The sequence below is a fragment of the Eptesicus fuscus genome, chromosome 11 (assembly GCF_027574615.1).
Source record: "Eptesicus fuscus isolate TK198812 chromosome 11, DD_ASM_mEF_20220401, whole genome shotgun sequence".
In the NCBI taxonomy this organism is placed as follows: domain Eukaryota; kingdom Metazoa; phylum Chordata; class Mammalia; order Chiroptera; family Vespertilionidae; genus Eptesicus; species Eptesicus fuscus.
The window spans coordinates 58,847,935-58,865,207 of NC_072483.1; the positions used below are offsets into that span (position 1 = coordinate 58,847,935).

Here is a 17,273-nt window from a genome sequence, read left to right on the forward strand (position 1 = left end):
CCCTAGTGTAATTCATGGGACGTTCTCTCTTGTCTTCCTTTTGCCGAGAACTCTGCTAGCAGGGCCCTGCCGGACTTGACAGTCCAGTGTCAGACTGCAGAAAGTCATCCTTCCCATCTGGGATGCGGGCAAGTGGATGGAGCATGATAGCTTCTAGGGAGGAAGCACTTTCCTAGACCCTTAAGGGCTGGATCCCTTGAAATTCATTTCCCCTGGGAAAGGTTGAGATGTTAGGAGAGCCCAGTGTCATGGGTCACTGCTGATGGTGAGCATTGAAACTGTCAGACTGCTGGGTGCTTCCCCACCAGTGGGAGAGAACTTCGGTTCTGTACCTACTGTTCCTGCCCCTAGATGAGCTGCTGGAGGGAGAATCCAGCCTCTGACAGCCCCCAAGCAGCAGATGGGGACAAGTAGTCACTGTGCAGAGCTGTCCTGGTTGAGACACAAGGGAGGCCAGGAAGTTTTTGGGTCATACAGACATGCACCTTGTCCCATGGGCACAGTGTGGGATTCATTGTCACCCTACTGGTTCTGGCGAGGCATTCCAGGGTCTTTGGGCACATCTTTGGGGTTGATACCTGGGTGCTGAGGATGAAACGGTGGTGTTATAGTACTTGCTCATCTTCTCCATGGTCTGTGGCCCTAGAGGGCAGTCTGTCTCTGTTAGCACAGGGTTCCCAGAACCTGATGCCATGTCTGGAGCACACTTGGCTCCTGAAAGCATGTGTCAGAAACATGAAATTAAATCAGGGCATTTGATTGAACCAGGGGACATCTATGCACCGTAACAGGAAATGTGTGGCACCTGCGATATGGCAGGTGCTGCCACCAAGGGAGGTGCTCCAGATGAGGCTGCAGTCTGGAGCAGTGACCGTCCATGTGCACAGTGCCCGTGGGAAGGGAAACTAGTCTGCATTGGGGAGGAGGTGAAACCAGCACAAGGCACCGACCACATAGGTGAACACACTCACCTCTGGGTGCTTTGTGCACTTGTTTCCTGGCAAGATTTCTGGGTGGAGTGTATACCATTTAATACTAAGTTCCCTCTTTTTCTTTTAGCAGCTCAGCTGCAGAGATTGATACATATTTTGAAGGTGAGGCCCACCCAGGATGCTGGGCATCTGGGCAGTGGGAGTGAGGGCAGCAGTGAAGAGTGTGTTAAGGGGTGGGCAGGGAGCAGTGGCAGGGCCTATAAACTGGCAAGATGAGTGGAATAGCTAAACTGAAATACATAATATCTTGAATTTTGAACCATTGACAAATCTTGAACATTTTTGGTAATTTTTTTCTGAGAAAGTCATAAAGTAACGAGAGGAGGTTTTAAGTTCCATTTGCTCTTCAGAATGCCGGCGGGTCTTTCAGAATGAACAGGTCAGTGAGACTTGCCTTCTGGATTCCCAGCCTTTCCCCAGCAAACACACCACCTCAATCTTCTCCTGGTCTGTCATACCTGGGTGAGTGTCTTTGTTCTGCAGACCCCTGTGTCATCCACCCAGAAGTCCCAGTGGACTCACCTTTACAATAGAGCCCACATTGGACCACATCTCCCAGCTCTGTGGCGAGCATCCTCATCCTCATCTGGACCATGGAAACAGCCTTCACTCTTCTCCCTGCTTCTATTCTCCCTCTGTCCCCCAGCCCTGGGTCATGTTCTTTGTGACAGCAGAAAGGAGCCTTCAGGACCAGTGGCCAGCTCGGGTCCGCTCACACTGTTCTGGCTCCTTGGCTCCTTTTACTGGGTGCCACAGCACTTGCTCTTCAGGGCCTTCCCCTTGCTGTCCCTGCCTAGGACACTCTTGCTCAGGTGGTTTAGATGGCTCCTTCTTGCATGTCATTCAAGTGTCTGATCAGATGTCACCACCTCACAGGACTCACTCAATCACTTTATCTAAAGGAATAATCCCCAATCACATCCTACCCCCATGATTTCTACTCCCAGCATGAAACCACACGGTTTACTATGTGTGTGTGTGTCATGTCTTCACCAGTGGAAGATTAGGGTGCCAGGCTTTACCCCCAGAATTATGACAGTCACTCAATAACTAGTTCAGTAACATTTGTTGAATGAATGAATGAATGAATGAATGATGTGAATTTGTAGGTAGAGTGGGCAGTGTGGAGAGGTAGAACTGCAGAGTTGGTCTGACCTTGATCACGATGACCTTCATCATACCTCTTGCTTACTTTTTCATCTTTAAAATGGGAGCAATAATAGTACTTATACCATTTGTTTCCCTGGTGAGTACTAAGCACGCTATAACAGGAATAAACTCTTAGACAAGTGCCTGATCCATAGTAAGTGCCCAGTACCAGTTAGCTCTTATTTCTGATTTAGAAAGTAAACTTTGTTGTTTTATTCTGGCAAGATATGGCCAGAATGTTAGTTTAGGGAAACTAAATATACTTTCAGTGACTTGGAGCAAATACTGTCCTAAAGAGTGCTAGGGGAGAAAGCCTTTCGACCCCAGGTGACTGTTGGCTGTTGCAATAGCACGATATCAGCAGACATTTGCCGATGTGACCTCTGGGGCTGAGTGTCCCTTGGGCTCCTGCTGCTGGCATTCAGCCTGGTGGCTCGAGGTCCCTCCGTGGCCGGCATAGTCGAGCATTCCCTGAGTGTGCTGTGTGCTTGGTCACTTCTGAAACCTTGCATTAAAGGGAGAAGGCAAAGGCTCCTTTTTCTGTATGAAGGACAAGACTTGCCTCCGATGCCAGTGTGGCTGGGGAAAGGGTGAGCAGGGTCCACACTCTGTTTCCATCTTGCCAGGCCTGCTGGGTTAGGGTGAAGCTTGACTGCTCTACAGCCACACAGTTAGTATGCCTGCGTGGACTTGGTCCAAATGGCTGTTCTGGTTTATTGTTATTAGTTAGGGACTCATTTTTCTTGAGCTGCTTATTAGTATGTGCCTATTTTCTGGCTTCCTATCATTTAACCACAAACACCTGTGAGCTAATTTTTAATGCTCAGCGATGCAGAGAGTGTTCAGAGAAGTGGCTCATCCATCACATGGAGGTAGTGCTGACTCACATTTTCAGGAGATACTGGGCCCCATCAGATGCCTTGGCCTATGTTCTGTGTCCAGGCAGGATAGAGTGGTAGCATCATCGATGTGTGGGGGAGTGGAGAGGAGCTGATTTCGTGCCCTGCTCTTTAAACTATGTTCATTACACTGCTGGGCAGTTAAGAGGTGTTGGTTCAGAAAGCAGGACTCCTGCAGAACAGTGGTAGGTACTAGGAAGGGTTTTCCTCCAGGTTTTCACAGACCCAGCTGTGAGCCTGAGCAATGGGAGAAGGGGGTTATTCACAAGTATGTGTCAGAGCTGGCTTCAGTGTTGGTCTTATGGCTTGACTTTGAACCTTGCTGATTTCGCCTAGGGAACCTGTGCTGATGACGATTCTGAACTTCAGTGAGCCCTGTATAGATTTGGGGTGCTTTTTTATGGTATTGCTATGTGATTTTGTTGTCTGCTATTTCTCATATAGACTCAGAAACCTACAGAGTTTACAGCTGAAGCTACTGTCCCCTCCTACACCTCTAGTGCTCCAAAACAGCTTTGGAATGACTCACCCGATTCAGTCGTCCTGTGGGGCAGATGGATGTCCTTTTAGGGGCTGGGACAGATCTGTTTTCAAAGGTGGCTAGGATATTCTCTCCAGATTTGTCTATATCTCTTGTTAATAGTTAATTGAGCTGGGCCGGGCCACTCGGTGAGAGCAGCTGAGAACGGTGGGTCTCCATGTTGTCTCACTCAAGGAGGAAGGAGCATGATAGACTGGTCCCGGAGGACCGGCTGAAAGACGTACTGAGAAGCTTCCTCCAGGAAATGTTCCCTCTGACCACACAACAGAGAGCTTTGTCTGGCCTTCAGAGCACTGCTGCCTGGACGCCAGCAATGCCCACCCGCCAAGCTGTTGACTCTGCTCAACCCTTGGTGTTCAGGCCCTGTTACTCTCTGGCTCAGTGTTATCCAGCTCTGTGGAGACAGGACAGACCCCGCTGTGCCCTCAGACCGCTCCACCGATGTTCCTCCTTGTGGCCTGTGCCTCGAGCTATTCTTTCCCCATTACCGAAGCTTTTTGGTTGTGGATTGTATCTCAAATAGGTGTGGGTGAGGCAGCCTTTTCCCCAAAGAAAATTCCCAAGTAACCAGCTCTGATCTCCCTTCTGTGAAGTGTTGCCTGTGGTATCTTCTTCACTGAGCACCAGCCTTTCTGCTCGTTGCCCCAGTGCTCTGCTGGGGCACTTGGACACTTGGCCCTGTCTGCCCTGACCTAGCCTCAGGTGTGACACAGGAAGCCTTGCTGGTGTGACAGAAGCAGAGCAGGTGCTTGGGAAGGTCAGCCGCTGCATCATTCCACCCCCATGTGCCTATGAAAGGGAAGATACAAAACTGTAGATGACAGTGTAATAAAACATCTTTGCAACCTCCAGGTAGGGCAAATTTCCTTGAACTTGACATAAAAAGCATAAGCTTTAACAGAAAGATTGATACCTGTGGTCTTAAATAAAGAGAAGCCATCATTTTGGAGGTGTTATCTACAGTGTATAATTAACAGAAGATTCCTCTGAAACAGTAAGAGAAAGAAAACCCAATTAACAAAAAAAATGGACGAAAGACTTGAATTCAGATTACCAGTATGCATGTAGAAAGATGCTTGGTCTCCTTGTCATTCCAGAGGCAAAATTAACTTGAGATACCTCTTCCTCCCCACCTGGGTGGGACTGGGTAGTATATGGGGGGCTGTTCCCCATAATTTCTCCCCCACCCCATCTCTCACAGGTAACACCTGTGTGTGTGTCTCATGGACTGCCTTTATTGGTCCAAGAAACATAATGTTCTTGTTGGTAGTAAAATGCAGATGCTCTGTAATTATCTATAATAATAAAAGCGTAATATGCTATTTAGACCGGACAGCCGAACAACCTTCCGGACATCCTTCTGGATGACCTTCCAGACGAAGCCGGGGTTGCGAGGGTTGCGAGGGCCGAGCCCCAGAGTTTCATGCATCAGGCCTCTAGTGTAATATATACTTCTATCATGGAAGGGGTGGAGCCGCCTTCTTCAGTGTCTGAAAGTTTTGCTTTGGCTCTTTCATCACATAGATTACATGGGAGTTGTCACAGAAATTGCTTTGGTCCACATTATTTGAGTCCCCGCTGGTTGACCATGCCTGGTCTGACCTGCATGCCCATGCCTTCCAGGAGGGGACAGTTCAGTTGTCCCCAGGCAGGCAGCTGTGCAGGTTTCACAGTGCAGCTAGGGCCGGGGGCCTCCCTGGGCCGGTATCTCTGGCACTTGCCCGACTTTGTCAGTGGGTTCCATAGAAGGCCCTGTGAACTCTGTTCTTTAGAAATTTTGGAAACTTGGACCTGAAAAGTGAAGGAGGGTGGACATTGAGGAGGTGACTGGAGGAGGTTGAATCCTAACTGGGATGTGCTTTCATCCATCCCACCCCCTTTCTTCTCTCTTTTTTTCCTAGTGTTGTCTGTCTTTTCCTGCTTTCTTCCGTTTCTTTCCTTTTTAGCACAGGTTCCTGGGGTGGAGGAGTCGGCTGTTCCTGAAGCCCTAAGTTGCTGGTACAGGTCCTGGTGAGTGAGCTTTTGCCCCAGGTCCAGTTCAGGTTTGCAACTGGTTTAGATGAGACCATACTGGGTTCTGGGGGTACCAACCGCATGATCTTGGGCACAGAGCTCAGCCTTGCTGGGCCCTTTCCCCATGAGTAAGAGGTGGGAGCAGGCCAGGTGAGTTGAGAGTGAGGTTCCTTTGGCTCCAAAGGCCATGATTTTAGTTAGAGACCTCGGTGCTTATCACTCAAGGTAGAGTTCTGAAAGCCATCTGTGCTGCCCCTCGGGACGACACTGAGTTACAGCAGACAGTTATTTTTAAGCTAGAGCCTATAATCTTGAAACAGACCCTGCTGTTTCTTTGTGAGCATGGTCCTGTCAGCTCCCGGAGCACAGGTGACTGTGCTCTGTGCGCACCCACGGTGAATCACATTGTGAGGGGACTTGGAGGACATGCATGCTCCCCACTTCTGTTTTCTGCATGTACGCTCCTCTTTCAGCTCCATGAGCTAATTAAGTAGCCATTTGCGGACATGAAGTACCACAGTCCCATCCAGTGTGTTTCCAGATTAGATTCTCCCGTGGAGGCAGACTAGGGAGAAAACCTACCTGCAGTGGGTGTTTCAGGGTCCAAGAGGAAGTAGGACTTTGATGGCTTTCTTCCTGTTAAATGTTAGGTTCTTACCGCTGCTTCCTTCCGAAGCTTAGGACTTTCAGCAAAGGATGTAAATATGGAAATTATGCCTAATCCTCATTTCAGCTCACTCTGGAACATGCTGTCAGAAGCAACATAGCATTAAGGTGCAAGCCTGCGTGGGCTCGTGGACCAGTGTGTCTCCATGGCCACTGGCCTTGTATCTGTGTGGCTGTATTTCCACTGTTTGCTGTTTCTTCCTGGCGAAGTGTGTGTTTTGCCTTTTGGCTACCTGGTTACATGCTAGTGATGCACTTAGATCTGTGTTCTGAACTGTCATCTCAGCCTTTGCAGCTCCTGCCCCTCAAATGTGGTTTCTGCTTTGTCCCAGAACTTGGTCCCAGCTGCACATCCTGAAGTCTCTTTTATGGGAACTGAGATATGGAACCGGATTTGTCAGGCCTTTGGTTGGATATGTCACCGACTCTGGTCCCTGTGCTGCTTCACTCTAACTTTCTTGTCTTATTACTATGGCATTAGTTTGTGTGGCACGTCACTTACACATATAGGGTGCCGCTGCAAGTATTACAAGGAGTTGGGACGTCTTTCCCTTGTAATTAGATTTGAATCCTCTAAGAGTAGAGGAGGACCAACATGCCTCTGTGTTCCCTGTGGTCCCAAGCCAAGTCTTTGCCATGTGATCAGGTTCTTACCAACCACATGCCCAGGTCACACACCCAGGACTCAGTCTGGGCACCTGAACCAGGTAATTGCAGGACTCTGGGGCCAGGACTCTGGGTATTAGAGGTGGTAGTGCTTGTCTGTGTCTCATGTCCCAATGTCCAGTCTGTTCTTGGTGGCCCTCCATTGTTTGCTTCTGCTCAGAGACATCTCCCAGGCACTCTGTTCTGCTGAACTCCATGAGGCCTGCCTATCAGGTCTGTCACCTGCCTTCTTTGAAAGCACCTGTTTTTGGCTTTTGTCTCCCTCCTTTAGTGATGAGGTTACAGCTTCTGCTTATGGTGTCCTGCTGAATGAGTGACTTGGGAGGAGCCGAGGGCGGGACGTTTAGCTGTCCAGGGCTCATGCTGCTGCCCTGTCTTCTCCTGCAAGTGTCTGGTGACAGGCCTCTCTGCTTGCCCCTCTGCAGTGTCTGTGTGTTTAGACCCTTCTGCTGTTCGTAGGCAGTTTCACATGGTAGCTTCTTTATGGAGAGGAAGGACACTTTAATAGTAACCTAACGCTAGCCCAGAACACTTTCCTACTAGATCTAAGTCGGACTTTATTCTACAAGGATGTGGAAAGGTCAGGGTTAGGGCATGAGTGTACAGGTTGCCTTGATGTCAGCCAGCCCAGCCTGTCTGTGTACTGAGCACAGGCACAGTCCCTCTCCCTGACACCATGCGCTGTGCTCGGCTTCAGTTTACGTTTGGAATCTGTCATGCTGTTATCCAATGGCAGTGTTTTGTGGGCTGCCAGCTAGTTCACGCATACGATTATTTTCTGGTGACTCAGTATGACATACCCTAGGCCCGGAAATGTGGTGGGTGAGCCAAGACTCAGCCCAGCCATACAGTGATTTAAACCACACAGTGAAGCTTTTGAATACTCTGATACTGCGTGTCTTTAACTTACACTCGGGATTGATTGCATGGAGGTTTAATGCATCTTCCAGCTTTAGTGTGGGTGGAGGAACGTATTATTAGGCATCATTTATTCATGTGGCGAGCACTGAGATCTTTAGGCCTGGGGCAGATAGCAGTTTCATCCCACATGGAAGGTCTGTACTGAGCTGGATGCTGCGCTGCGCCATGGACCGCAGTGTGAAATGAGGACACTGGCTGGCGTCTGGGTGTCTTAACTGCTTCTGATCCTAGCGTTTCTCTCAGATGGAAGCTGAGGGTGGACATTGAGGAGGTGACTGGAGGAGGATGGTTTAGGGATGTGTATTGGCTGGTGGAGCCAGAGAGAATAGCCCTTGCTTTCTCAGAGCCCAGCTGTGGAGCCCTGTACAGGTGGTACCTCGCAGCACCTGGCTCTGACCCCGCCCATTCGGGAGCTGCAGCTGGACAGGTTTTCAGAAGTGCCTTTTGGTGTTTCTGAAGTGATCACAGTGGGTTAAAAGTCAGAATATGTATATACTTTCCTGAATTTTTCAGTTTTCAAAACGAATCACTCCACTTATAAATGAAATCAATTTCTTTTCAGGAGAAAGGTTTGAGACCCATTTCCCATCACTGTCTCGAGGTCTCTGTGTGAGTGGCAGTAAAGGTGCTCATAGCCTTAGGTTTACAGTTCTGTGGTCAGGCCAGCTTGGGGTGGTTGTGCTCCAGGAGAAAACCCTCAGTAGTTGGGCATGGTGGCCTCAGTGGCCTCCATCCTGCTCTTGACTCAGGGAGCGTGGACTGTCTTAACCCCAAATATGCTGTTTTCTTATAACTATTGTGATACCTTCACATGGCCAGAATTGGGGAGGGGGTGCTGACTGTGGGAGAGACTACACATACCAGCTTTTGGTTCTCTGAGCTGCCCAGGAGCTGCTGTCCCTGCAGGTGCACAGTCAGAGCTGCTCCGTCTCTCTCCCATGGTGCAGTGCTGAGGGGCTCATGCAGGCCATACCAGAGGGCAGTTTGGGGGCCTCACCCGCCTTGCCTTCCTTCCTCAGATGGTCGTCAGCTCTCAGGAGCACCCTTTTAGACCTTCTTGGGTCACTAATTTTGTCCTTAGATTTTTAACATCTCCAAAGACACACATGGGTGTTGTATAACACAAAATGTGAAGGCTGCACAAAATGTTATCCATTTTGGATACAAAGCAATGTTTTATGACAGTCAGTAGAGCAGAAGTTACTTGTTTTTGACATTATTGAAAGTCTGCCTCAGGGACCTGATGGCTGCTCTGTGCAACTTGTGTTTTCGCCCTTAAGTTGGTAAGGAAAGTACCTTCCACACTGTCATGGATAATGATGTGCCTCTCACGCAGGCCGTTTGACACACTTGTCAGGAGCTAATTTTAAAGAAGCGTGATTCCTGGAAGTTTTACCAGAGTTTTCTTTCTTTTCTCTCTGAGAGAATGTGGAAAATCTCAGGCTGTCTACATGCAGCCTGCTACAAGCTTGGGTGGTGGACAGTCTCTGTGCCCAGCTCCGCAGTAGCCTGAACACATAGACACCATTCCTAAAGACAGTCCAAGTCTAAAAGGGGATGCAACAGAAACCGTCTGATAAACATTGTCAGTTCCTGGCCAGGTATTTTTCTAAAAGGTTTGTGTCTTCATCTGTTTCCTTGACTGTCCCGCCCGCATACCCACCACTGCTTTAAGCTAAGCTGCCTCCTGGGGGCTGTTTCCCTCAATACGCAGGCCATTTGTTAGTGCCGGGCAAGAATGAGTAGCTCTTCTGTTGTTATTGTCTTTATGCTTGTGGTCTCTGCAGGAAGGCTGACTTCTGATAAACACAAGTAGGTATAATGTGGTTGCTGACTGAAGTAAACCAAACAGCTAAGCCAGATTTTTGGCCAGAAATTGGTGTTTGCCAGTTTGGGAACTTCACTTGGGGACTGTTTTGGTTATTCTATCGAGGGTCTTTTATTTTCTGATTCAGCCAATAAAAATGACCCATGATGGAATTAAATCCGTCATCTTTAAAGTAAGAAGGACACATACATTATCATTGTTTTCGAGGATTTGCTTCGTGGAGGTTCTGAATGTAAAGTGTTCTCATTGAAATTCAAGCAGTTCCTGAAGCCAAACACTTTCTCTGTCCTGCAGATGGACTTTCTGGCCGAGACCAACCCGTGGAGCTGCTAAACCCAGCCCGTGTGAACCACATGTCCAGCACTGGTAAGTCAGCACTCTCAGCCCTGGGGCCCGGCTCACCTGAAGGCTATTTCGAGACTCCACTTTCTTGGGAGAGCACGGAGAGAAAGGAGTGGAGTTACCAGCTCCATGAAGATGGGGGACCTTTTTCTGGGGTAAAATAGGCTGCCCGTCCTGGGAATGAAATGGGCACTGACTGGATGTTACTTGGGTGGCAGAGATGGGCCATCCTCTCTGATGCAATGCCAGAGGCTGTATCTGAGCTGGAGCTGGGGCCAGAAGTTCCACACCAGGGGAGGCCACAGGGCCATTGGCGGTGACATTTTGACCATGGCCCCAGCCTTTCTAGAGGTGAACTGAGTCCATGACATTGTTTCCTAAGCACTTTTGATTTTTTTTTTTTAACAAAAAAGCTTCAACTGTGGTTATAAATCTTTCAGTCCATATATGATATTTCTAAATTGTATGCTTTTAACAAAGTTTCCCAAGTTTACATGGCCATGGAAATTTTTTTCTTTCCTTTTTCTGTAAAACATCTCTCCCCGTGTGATGTCCTGCAGAGTTTCAGCTCAGAGTGGGTACTGTTTGTTCTTCACAGGCCGCTTGGCCTTACTGAAAAGAAAACTAACCTACTGAAGTCCTGGGGTGTGAGTGAGCTATTGTCGCTCGGTCATGTACATGCTCCGCCAGGGCTTTGAGGGCAGTGCTGCTGGACCCTTGCCCTCGCCGTGTCCTGAAGGCCTCTGTCTCTGTGGTTTTTGCTCTGTGGCTCCTCCTGGACCCAGGCTTCCTGTGGCCCCTCTGTACACTCCCTCTGTGAGCAGGGCTGGCTGGGACAGGGAGGTGGCAGACCTTTCCTTGGCCCTGGCCCCCATCAGACCCACACATTCATGGCCTCACCTTCCCCAGGCCCCTGAAAAAGAAGACGAAGCTTGAAGCAAAGCCTTGTGTCAAAGGAGAGGTTTCTTTCGGTGCAGGGCGATGCTGAGGTCTGCCAAGGATCGCCGTTGGCTTTCCTCAAGCACAGACCTAGGCTGTTTCTCTGCAGTGCTCCTCGAAGGCGCTTGTTCCAGGGCACAGCGCGGGCCCTGTGGGGGTGCTGGCCTCTTCTCTTCTGCACTCCCATGTATATCCTCCCCATCTACCAAGCAGTGTACTTTTTACCTCAGGACCCGGGGTTGGGGGTACTTTCAGATGGCTGATGAAGATGCTTGCTTTAGCAATGCTGATTCCCACTCTCTGTGTTTCCTTTGTTTAAACACCGAGTCCTTGTGCACTTGGGCATTTTGAGACAACTTCCTGGTGCCCACCAGGTGTGGGATGGAGGAAGAGATTTTCAGTGGCTGTACAGACCATGAGAAGGTGGTAAATGTGGGTCATGTTCACGTGAGCAGGAAGAAATGGGCTTCAAATGGACCTTCTGGTTTGGGAAGCAGTCCTGTGGCTGAGATCTGATGTGGGGCCAACTCCTGCTTCCTGTGGAGACAGACCTTGGACTTCATTTTGGGCAGAGGGTTTAATTCTCATTCTTCCCCTTCTCCTTAACTTCTTATGTGTGAATACCCTTCTGTTCCTATTGCTCTTTTTCCTTGTTTTATTAAACTTTGTTATTATAAACTAGTGCTATCATAAAAGAGGGAAAACATATAATCCTGTGTGTACAACTGTATTATAACAGATATCCGATTATTATTACTTTTAAGGTAGCATCTATTTCCTGGATTTTAAAGAAGTGAATGGCACGTCATGGGCAAGGCTACTCCCTTCCCAAAGGTCATTTGTTGCCTTCCTTCCCAGTGGGGACTTGGGGCACAGACATGGTAGCTGGGTGGGTGTCCTGTGGATGCCAGGTCATCAGCTTAGAGTTAGGTGGGGAGACATGCTGAGTTTGGGGACAGGAGAAGGTGACAGATGGTTACCTAGGAGAGCTGACATGTTCGGGATTACATGCCACCTTTGTCATGTGTTGGGATTATAGGGGACTTAAAAACAGTTAAGTCTTTTGTTTCTGAATCATAATTTTTTTAAGTAAAATACATTTTTTTCTTAATTATAAAAGTAACCATGTTTATAATAAAAAAGAGACATTATACTGAATGTGTGGGATGTTGCTTTTTAGAACGGGAAGACAAGCTTGAGACAGTGTAGACACTCACCAGTCTGATTGAGTGAGGGGTTCCAGGAGGAGGCTGGGCTGTCCAGGACACTGTGGAGAAGAACAGAGCCTCAATGGCAGCAGGAGGGATACCAGAGGTGCTGCTGTAACCAGACAGCAGGCTGGAGGTTTCATCCATCCTTTCACTGATCCTTACAGCAGCTTTGCTGGAAGGAAGGCGGGCTCCTTCCAGGCATATAAAGTATGGGGCAGGGACCCATCTCTGCTTTCCAGGTGTGCTCCTGGGAAAGACAGCCTTAGAACATGGTCTGAGCCTTGGCACCAGAAGGGGACGTGGTGGCTGACTCTTGGATGGGCTACACCAGAGAAGAGTATCTCGTGCAGGTTGCTCAGGTCCAACATGGAGGTTTTAGCCGTGGATTCCCAAATCTTATAGGATATTTGACCCCCACTCTGTCAAAGGGGTTATTGAATTTCTTGACATTCCTGTTGAGTTTTTGAACAGGAACTGTTTGAGGTTAGCTGGCTTCAGGAGCCTTTGTCGCCTCCCAGGCACGTTTTGCTATTGTTTGGTTTGCTGAGGAGCCTGCACACAGGTACAGATAGGAGACCTGTGGCCTCAGGGAAAGCTTGGACAGCCTTCCTCCATTGGCCCTGGAAGCTATTAATATACCTAGTAAACAGATGCCCTGGGGACAGAGCCTTAGCTGGAAAGCTTCTCACTTGATACTCCTGGGTTCTGGATGGGGCACAATAGAGGATTAATGGCCACCTTTGGTGCCTCCTAAGGGCTTCTCCTGCTGAAGTAACAGGCAGGGTGGTGGGAAGGAGAGAGCTCTCTCTGGTTTCCTCGTTTTAGTGCCAGGCTTGACTCCCTGAGCTGTCATTTCCTTCTAGCTGAAGGAACTGTCACCCAGTAAAGAGCTTCATGCAGTGGTGGCTTTTGGGCACACAGTAGGAGGCTTGCGGGTGAAGTGGACACACAGTACACGTCTGCAGACTAAAGGAGCATGTGCACCAGGGTGACAGGCTATCTGTGGTGCTTTCCTGTTTGCTTATTTGTTTTAAATTTTGGAGTAAAAATGAAACATAGAACAAAAAGATATCAGAGTAAAATCTAGCCGTCTGAAAAACTGGGAAGTTCACACAGTTTGATTTACTTAAACAAATGTTGAGAATGTTCCCCTTCCCTCCACTAAGTTTGCCGGAGGGGCTCTGTGAGCAGCCATGACTTAAAGACTGGTTTATGAGTGTGTAGCGCACATACTGTAAAACCCGAGTGTAATTATACAGTAGGGCCTCAGGTTACGTTGGAGATCCATTCCTACAGTTTTTGCCGTAAGTCGGAACCCACCTACATAAGTACCTACGTCACTCACGTGGAGCACATACACAGCAGTAATGAAGTGAAACAGTAAAAAAATTTAAAAGAAAGATAACAATTCCTGACCTTTACTTGTGGTAAATACAGTAAATAATAAAAAACGCAAAGCACCTATGTACATATATCGAAATGAAGGAACTTTTTAAAAAATAAATATGTGGGAGATGGTGACGTAACCACGAAATGGTGTACGTTGAGTCCAACGTAACCTGAGGACTGCCTGTAGTTTTGTCTGTGGAGGGTGCGTTCATGAGTTTTTGGAAATGCCTAATTCACTTTGGGGAACAGGTGAACTTATAGGCAAGAACAGCTCTAGACCAGAGGGCGCTGCTCGACTGCCGCCTCTTCATTGGGTGTGATGCTGAGGAACCCTCAGATCCCAATTTGCACTCACCTTTGAAGGTTCATCCCCGCTCAGGGTCTGTAAAAGGTGTGACCTTTCCAGCCTACACGTGTCAAACACCCCTTGTCCAGCCCTTCCTGATCGAGAGTTCCTACGGGCAGTTGCTGTTTCTGGAAGCGCTGTGGTGCCAGGAGCAGTCTCTCCTGTGGCACAAAGATAGACTATATCTTTCTGCCCTATTTCTCCCCTCCTAGCTCCATTGGGGAATACTCTATTTCCCCCCACCTACACCCCACCCTTGGTCTGTGAGTGAAGGGTCAGGGTTGGGCCTAGCTGAGCTGTGGCAAAGCCAGGGAGCCAGCAGACCTGGGGAAGCAGGGTCCACCTGCCTCTAATTGGTTGCATGGCTTTGAGCAGGTGGCCTGTCCTCTGAGCCTGGGTGCCTCTCTAGCATCTGGTGGCTGCTCGGCCTGGCAGAGGCCTCAGGTGACCAGGAAGCAAAGCAGGTGTCCATGGCTGTGCAAAGCTTTCCCCTCTTGTGTTTCTGGTGCCCTCAGGTCTGCCCACCCCAGCTGCTGGCTCTGCTGCTTTCTCCAGTGTGACTGTCTCTCCCCCCTTCCCTTCGCCAGTCCAGAAGCCTTTGTGATGACACCTAGGACTCACTATTTAAAACGAAGCAAACACTGGGCAGTGCAGGGAAGCCCAGCAACTATATAGTGCTTAGAGTTTTGTTGAGAGTCCCCCTGGAGGCTTCCGTCCACTTCATTCTTCTCTCACTGCTCTATTCTGTGAAGTTACAGGCGTGCTGCTTTCTTAATCAAGCACCTGAACCTACTGAATATTAAATGTAGCTGTACCTACAAGCCAGAAACCCCCTTGTGTCTGCTGCCCAGGTGTAGGGTGTCATGCAGTACCTGGACATGACACCTGGCCGACTGCAGTCTTCCTCCTGATGGCTGCCCTCCTGGTGGATGGGCCAGCGAAGAGGCCAAGGTGACTGCAGGTGGCGGGGATAGGTGTGTTTGCTGGGTGCCACCAGCTCTCACCCCAGGCTCCTGTCCTCAGCTGAGGGGTGGTGACCTCAGCATAGTTGTGAAGTGCATGATATTTGCCCTCTGGCAGTGACCCTAAGGTCTGACCCAAAGGTCCTTTCACGTCCTCTTGGGACATACGTGATTATTAGGTGGAGGAAAGGATGTTTTTTCAACATCCTGTTTTGAATTCTGTTTTGTTTGTGCCTTAAACAAGTGCCCCCAGTGGACAGAATGTGTCTGGGGATGTGTATCGCTGTGACACCAATTGCGGGGAAAGTGCGCTTTTTCTTTTTATCCCTTCTTTCATTACCAGTGAGCGTTGTGTCCTACACTTTAGGGCTATGGGGTGTGCATGAAATGTCCCTGGAAGCAGGGACCCTGGAAACGAAGTCTAAATGTGTCCAGCTAGGAGTAGGGAGAGATGTTAACTCTTGTCCCTGTTCTCTTGGTATTATCCAATTGAGACGATTTTCCTTTTCTGTGGTTGTACTAACGTTTCAGTCACACCCACAACCTGCCATCTAGGAGGTTAAAATGTCATCTTTTTGGGAAAGGTCCCTGTTTCTGAAGCCTTCCAGCAGTGGGTTCTATTTGATAGTTCCTTTTTTTTTTTTAAATGAGATATTTAGAAGTGTTTTTTATCTGAAGGTATGAAGTTTTTCAAGTAATCTCTTTGCTATTGAATTACAGTTTACTATATTATGGTTGGGAGTGACTAAGCCTTTGAATTTGTTGAGACTTTGTGGCCATTTTTTTATGAATCTGCATCATATGTGTGAGAGTTAAGTTCTCTAGTTTAATGCTGGGTCCTAAATATGCTCATTAATTCAGTCATTGTTGTAGTAAATTATGCAGAACATCAGATGTGAGAAGATGATAAGGGCTATGGAGAAAAAAGCAACTGGGACAGATGGAACTCTTGTGTGGTCCGTTGCTGCGATTTTAAATGAAGTGGCCCAGGGAGGCCTCGCTGTTGATCCGTCAGGCTCCTTCGTTCATTCATTGACTCAGTCATTTATGGCAGTTGGGCCTTCTAGGTGCCAGTTACTGCCCTTGGCACACATAGACTTATGAATGAAACATCTCCATGTTTGTGGAGCTCATGATGTACCAGGGGAAGAGGACATTGAATAAATACAATCAGTAAACTGTGGCAAGGAAGCAGAGTGGGGGGAGCTGGCTGAGAAGGAGCTGCAGGTTGGATCCGGCAGGGGCGAGGTGCCTGGGATAGTCAGGAGGCAGGAGAGGAGTATGAGCATGTGACTGGTGAATCCCTGCTCCAGGCTCTGGCTGGTCACAGAGGGACATGCAGGCCATCTTCAGCAATGAGACTTTGCCTTTGAGTGAATGGGGAGCTTCTAGAGGTTCTGAGTAGAGTGACCCACCGGCCTTGTGCTACAGAGAATGACTGCTGGACACATGGGGCAGGTGAGGGACAGGGAGCCTGGTGGAGACAGTGGTGAGAACCACTATGATTCTACACATGTTAGATAGGATTCACTGAGGCTATTCACTGTAGGCTGGGAGGGAAACCCTCGGGGAGTGACTAGAATTTGAGATTGGAGCATCTGGAGGCGGAGTTGCCATGAATCACAGTGGAGAACATGGATGAAGCTGGCCTTGGGGGGAGGTGAGGGCTAGTGTTGGACATGTGGATTGTTGAAAAGTTATGCCCATTAGTGATGCTGAGTAGGCAGTTGTGAACATGAGCCCCAAGTTAGGAGGGGGGCCGAGGCAGGGGGCTTAACATTGGGAGTCAGTGGCATAAAGATGGTATGGAAATGAAATCTGCCAAAGAAACAGACCTCCATGCAACATCTATAGTGTAGACATTGTGTATAATTTTTTAAAAAGATAATGTTTAGAGTTACCAGTGCGTTTTCTACCAACTCATACTTTACAGAGTCTCACTGTTTCTCAGCAGAGGTATCTTGTCCGGATCTCTGTTTTGTGTGTCTACCTGTAGGAGCAGCCCCATACCTGAGGTGGGAGAGCTCAGCATCATAGCCCTGGGTCACTGATAATTATGGTGGTGATGGCAATAAGGACAGCAATGGTACCTCCAAGTGCTGCCCGCCGGCATTCCCGGCCTTTCATTCTTCCTGAGGGGCCTGCAGGGTAGGTACCTGAGGCTGCTGCTTGAGGCCAGGTAACTTTACCAAGCTTACACAGTGAATTTTAAACAAGTGTCCCAGGTGTTTCTTCTAGACTGAACCTAATCCCTGTTCCCCCACCCCAACACACACTGCAGTCCCACATTTCCAACTGCCTGTTGGATTTTCCTGCACCCCACACCCCCATGACCAACCAAGCCCTTGAAAGAGGCTGCTTTCCTTATTGGACATTTGAGGTCCAGCGGGGCAAGTTGGTTTCCAGAAA

The 17,273-nt window shown here is 48.7% G+C and overlaps 1 protein-coding gene across 1 annotated transcript in view; it reads left to right on the forward strand.

The window, feature by feature from the left end:
• Positions 1-17,273, forward strand: part of HDAC4 (histone deacetylase 4) — a 230,705-nt gene that overhangs the window by 105,304 nt on the left and 108,128 nt on the right. Inside the window, exon 3 of the mRNA XM_054723477.1 lies at positions 9,970-10,041. Within this exon, the coding sequence (XP_054579452.1) occupies positions 9,970-10,041 (72 nt within the window). The remainder of the gene's footprint in view (positions 1-9,969; positions 10,042-17,273) is intronic.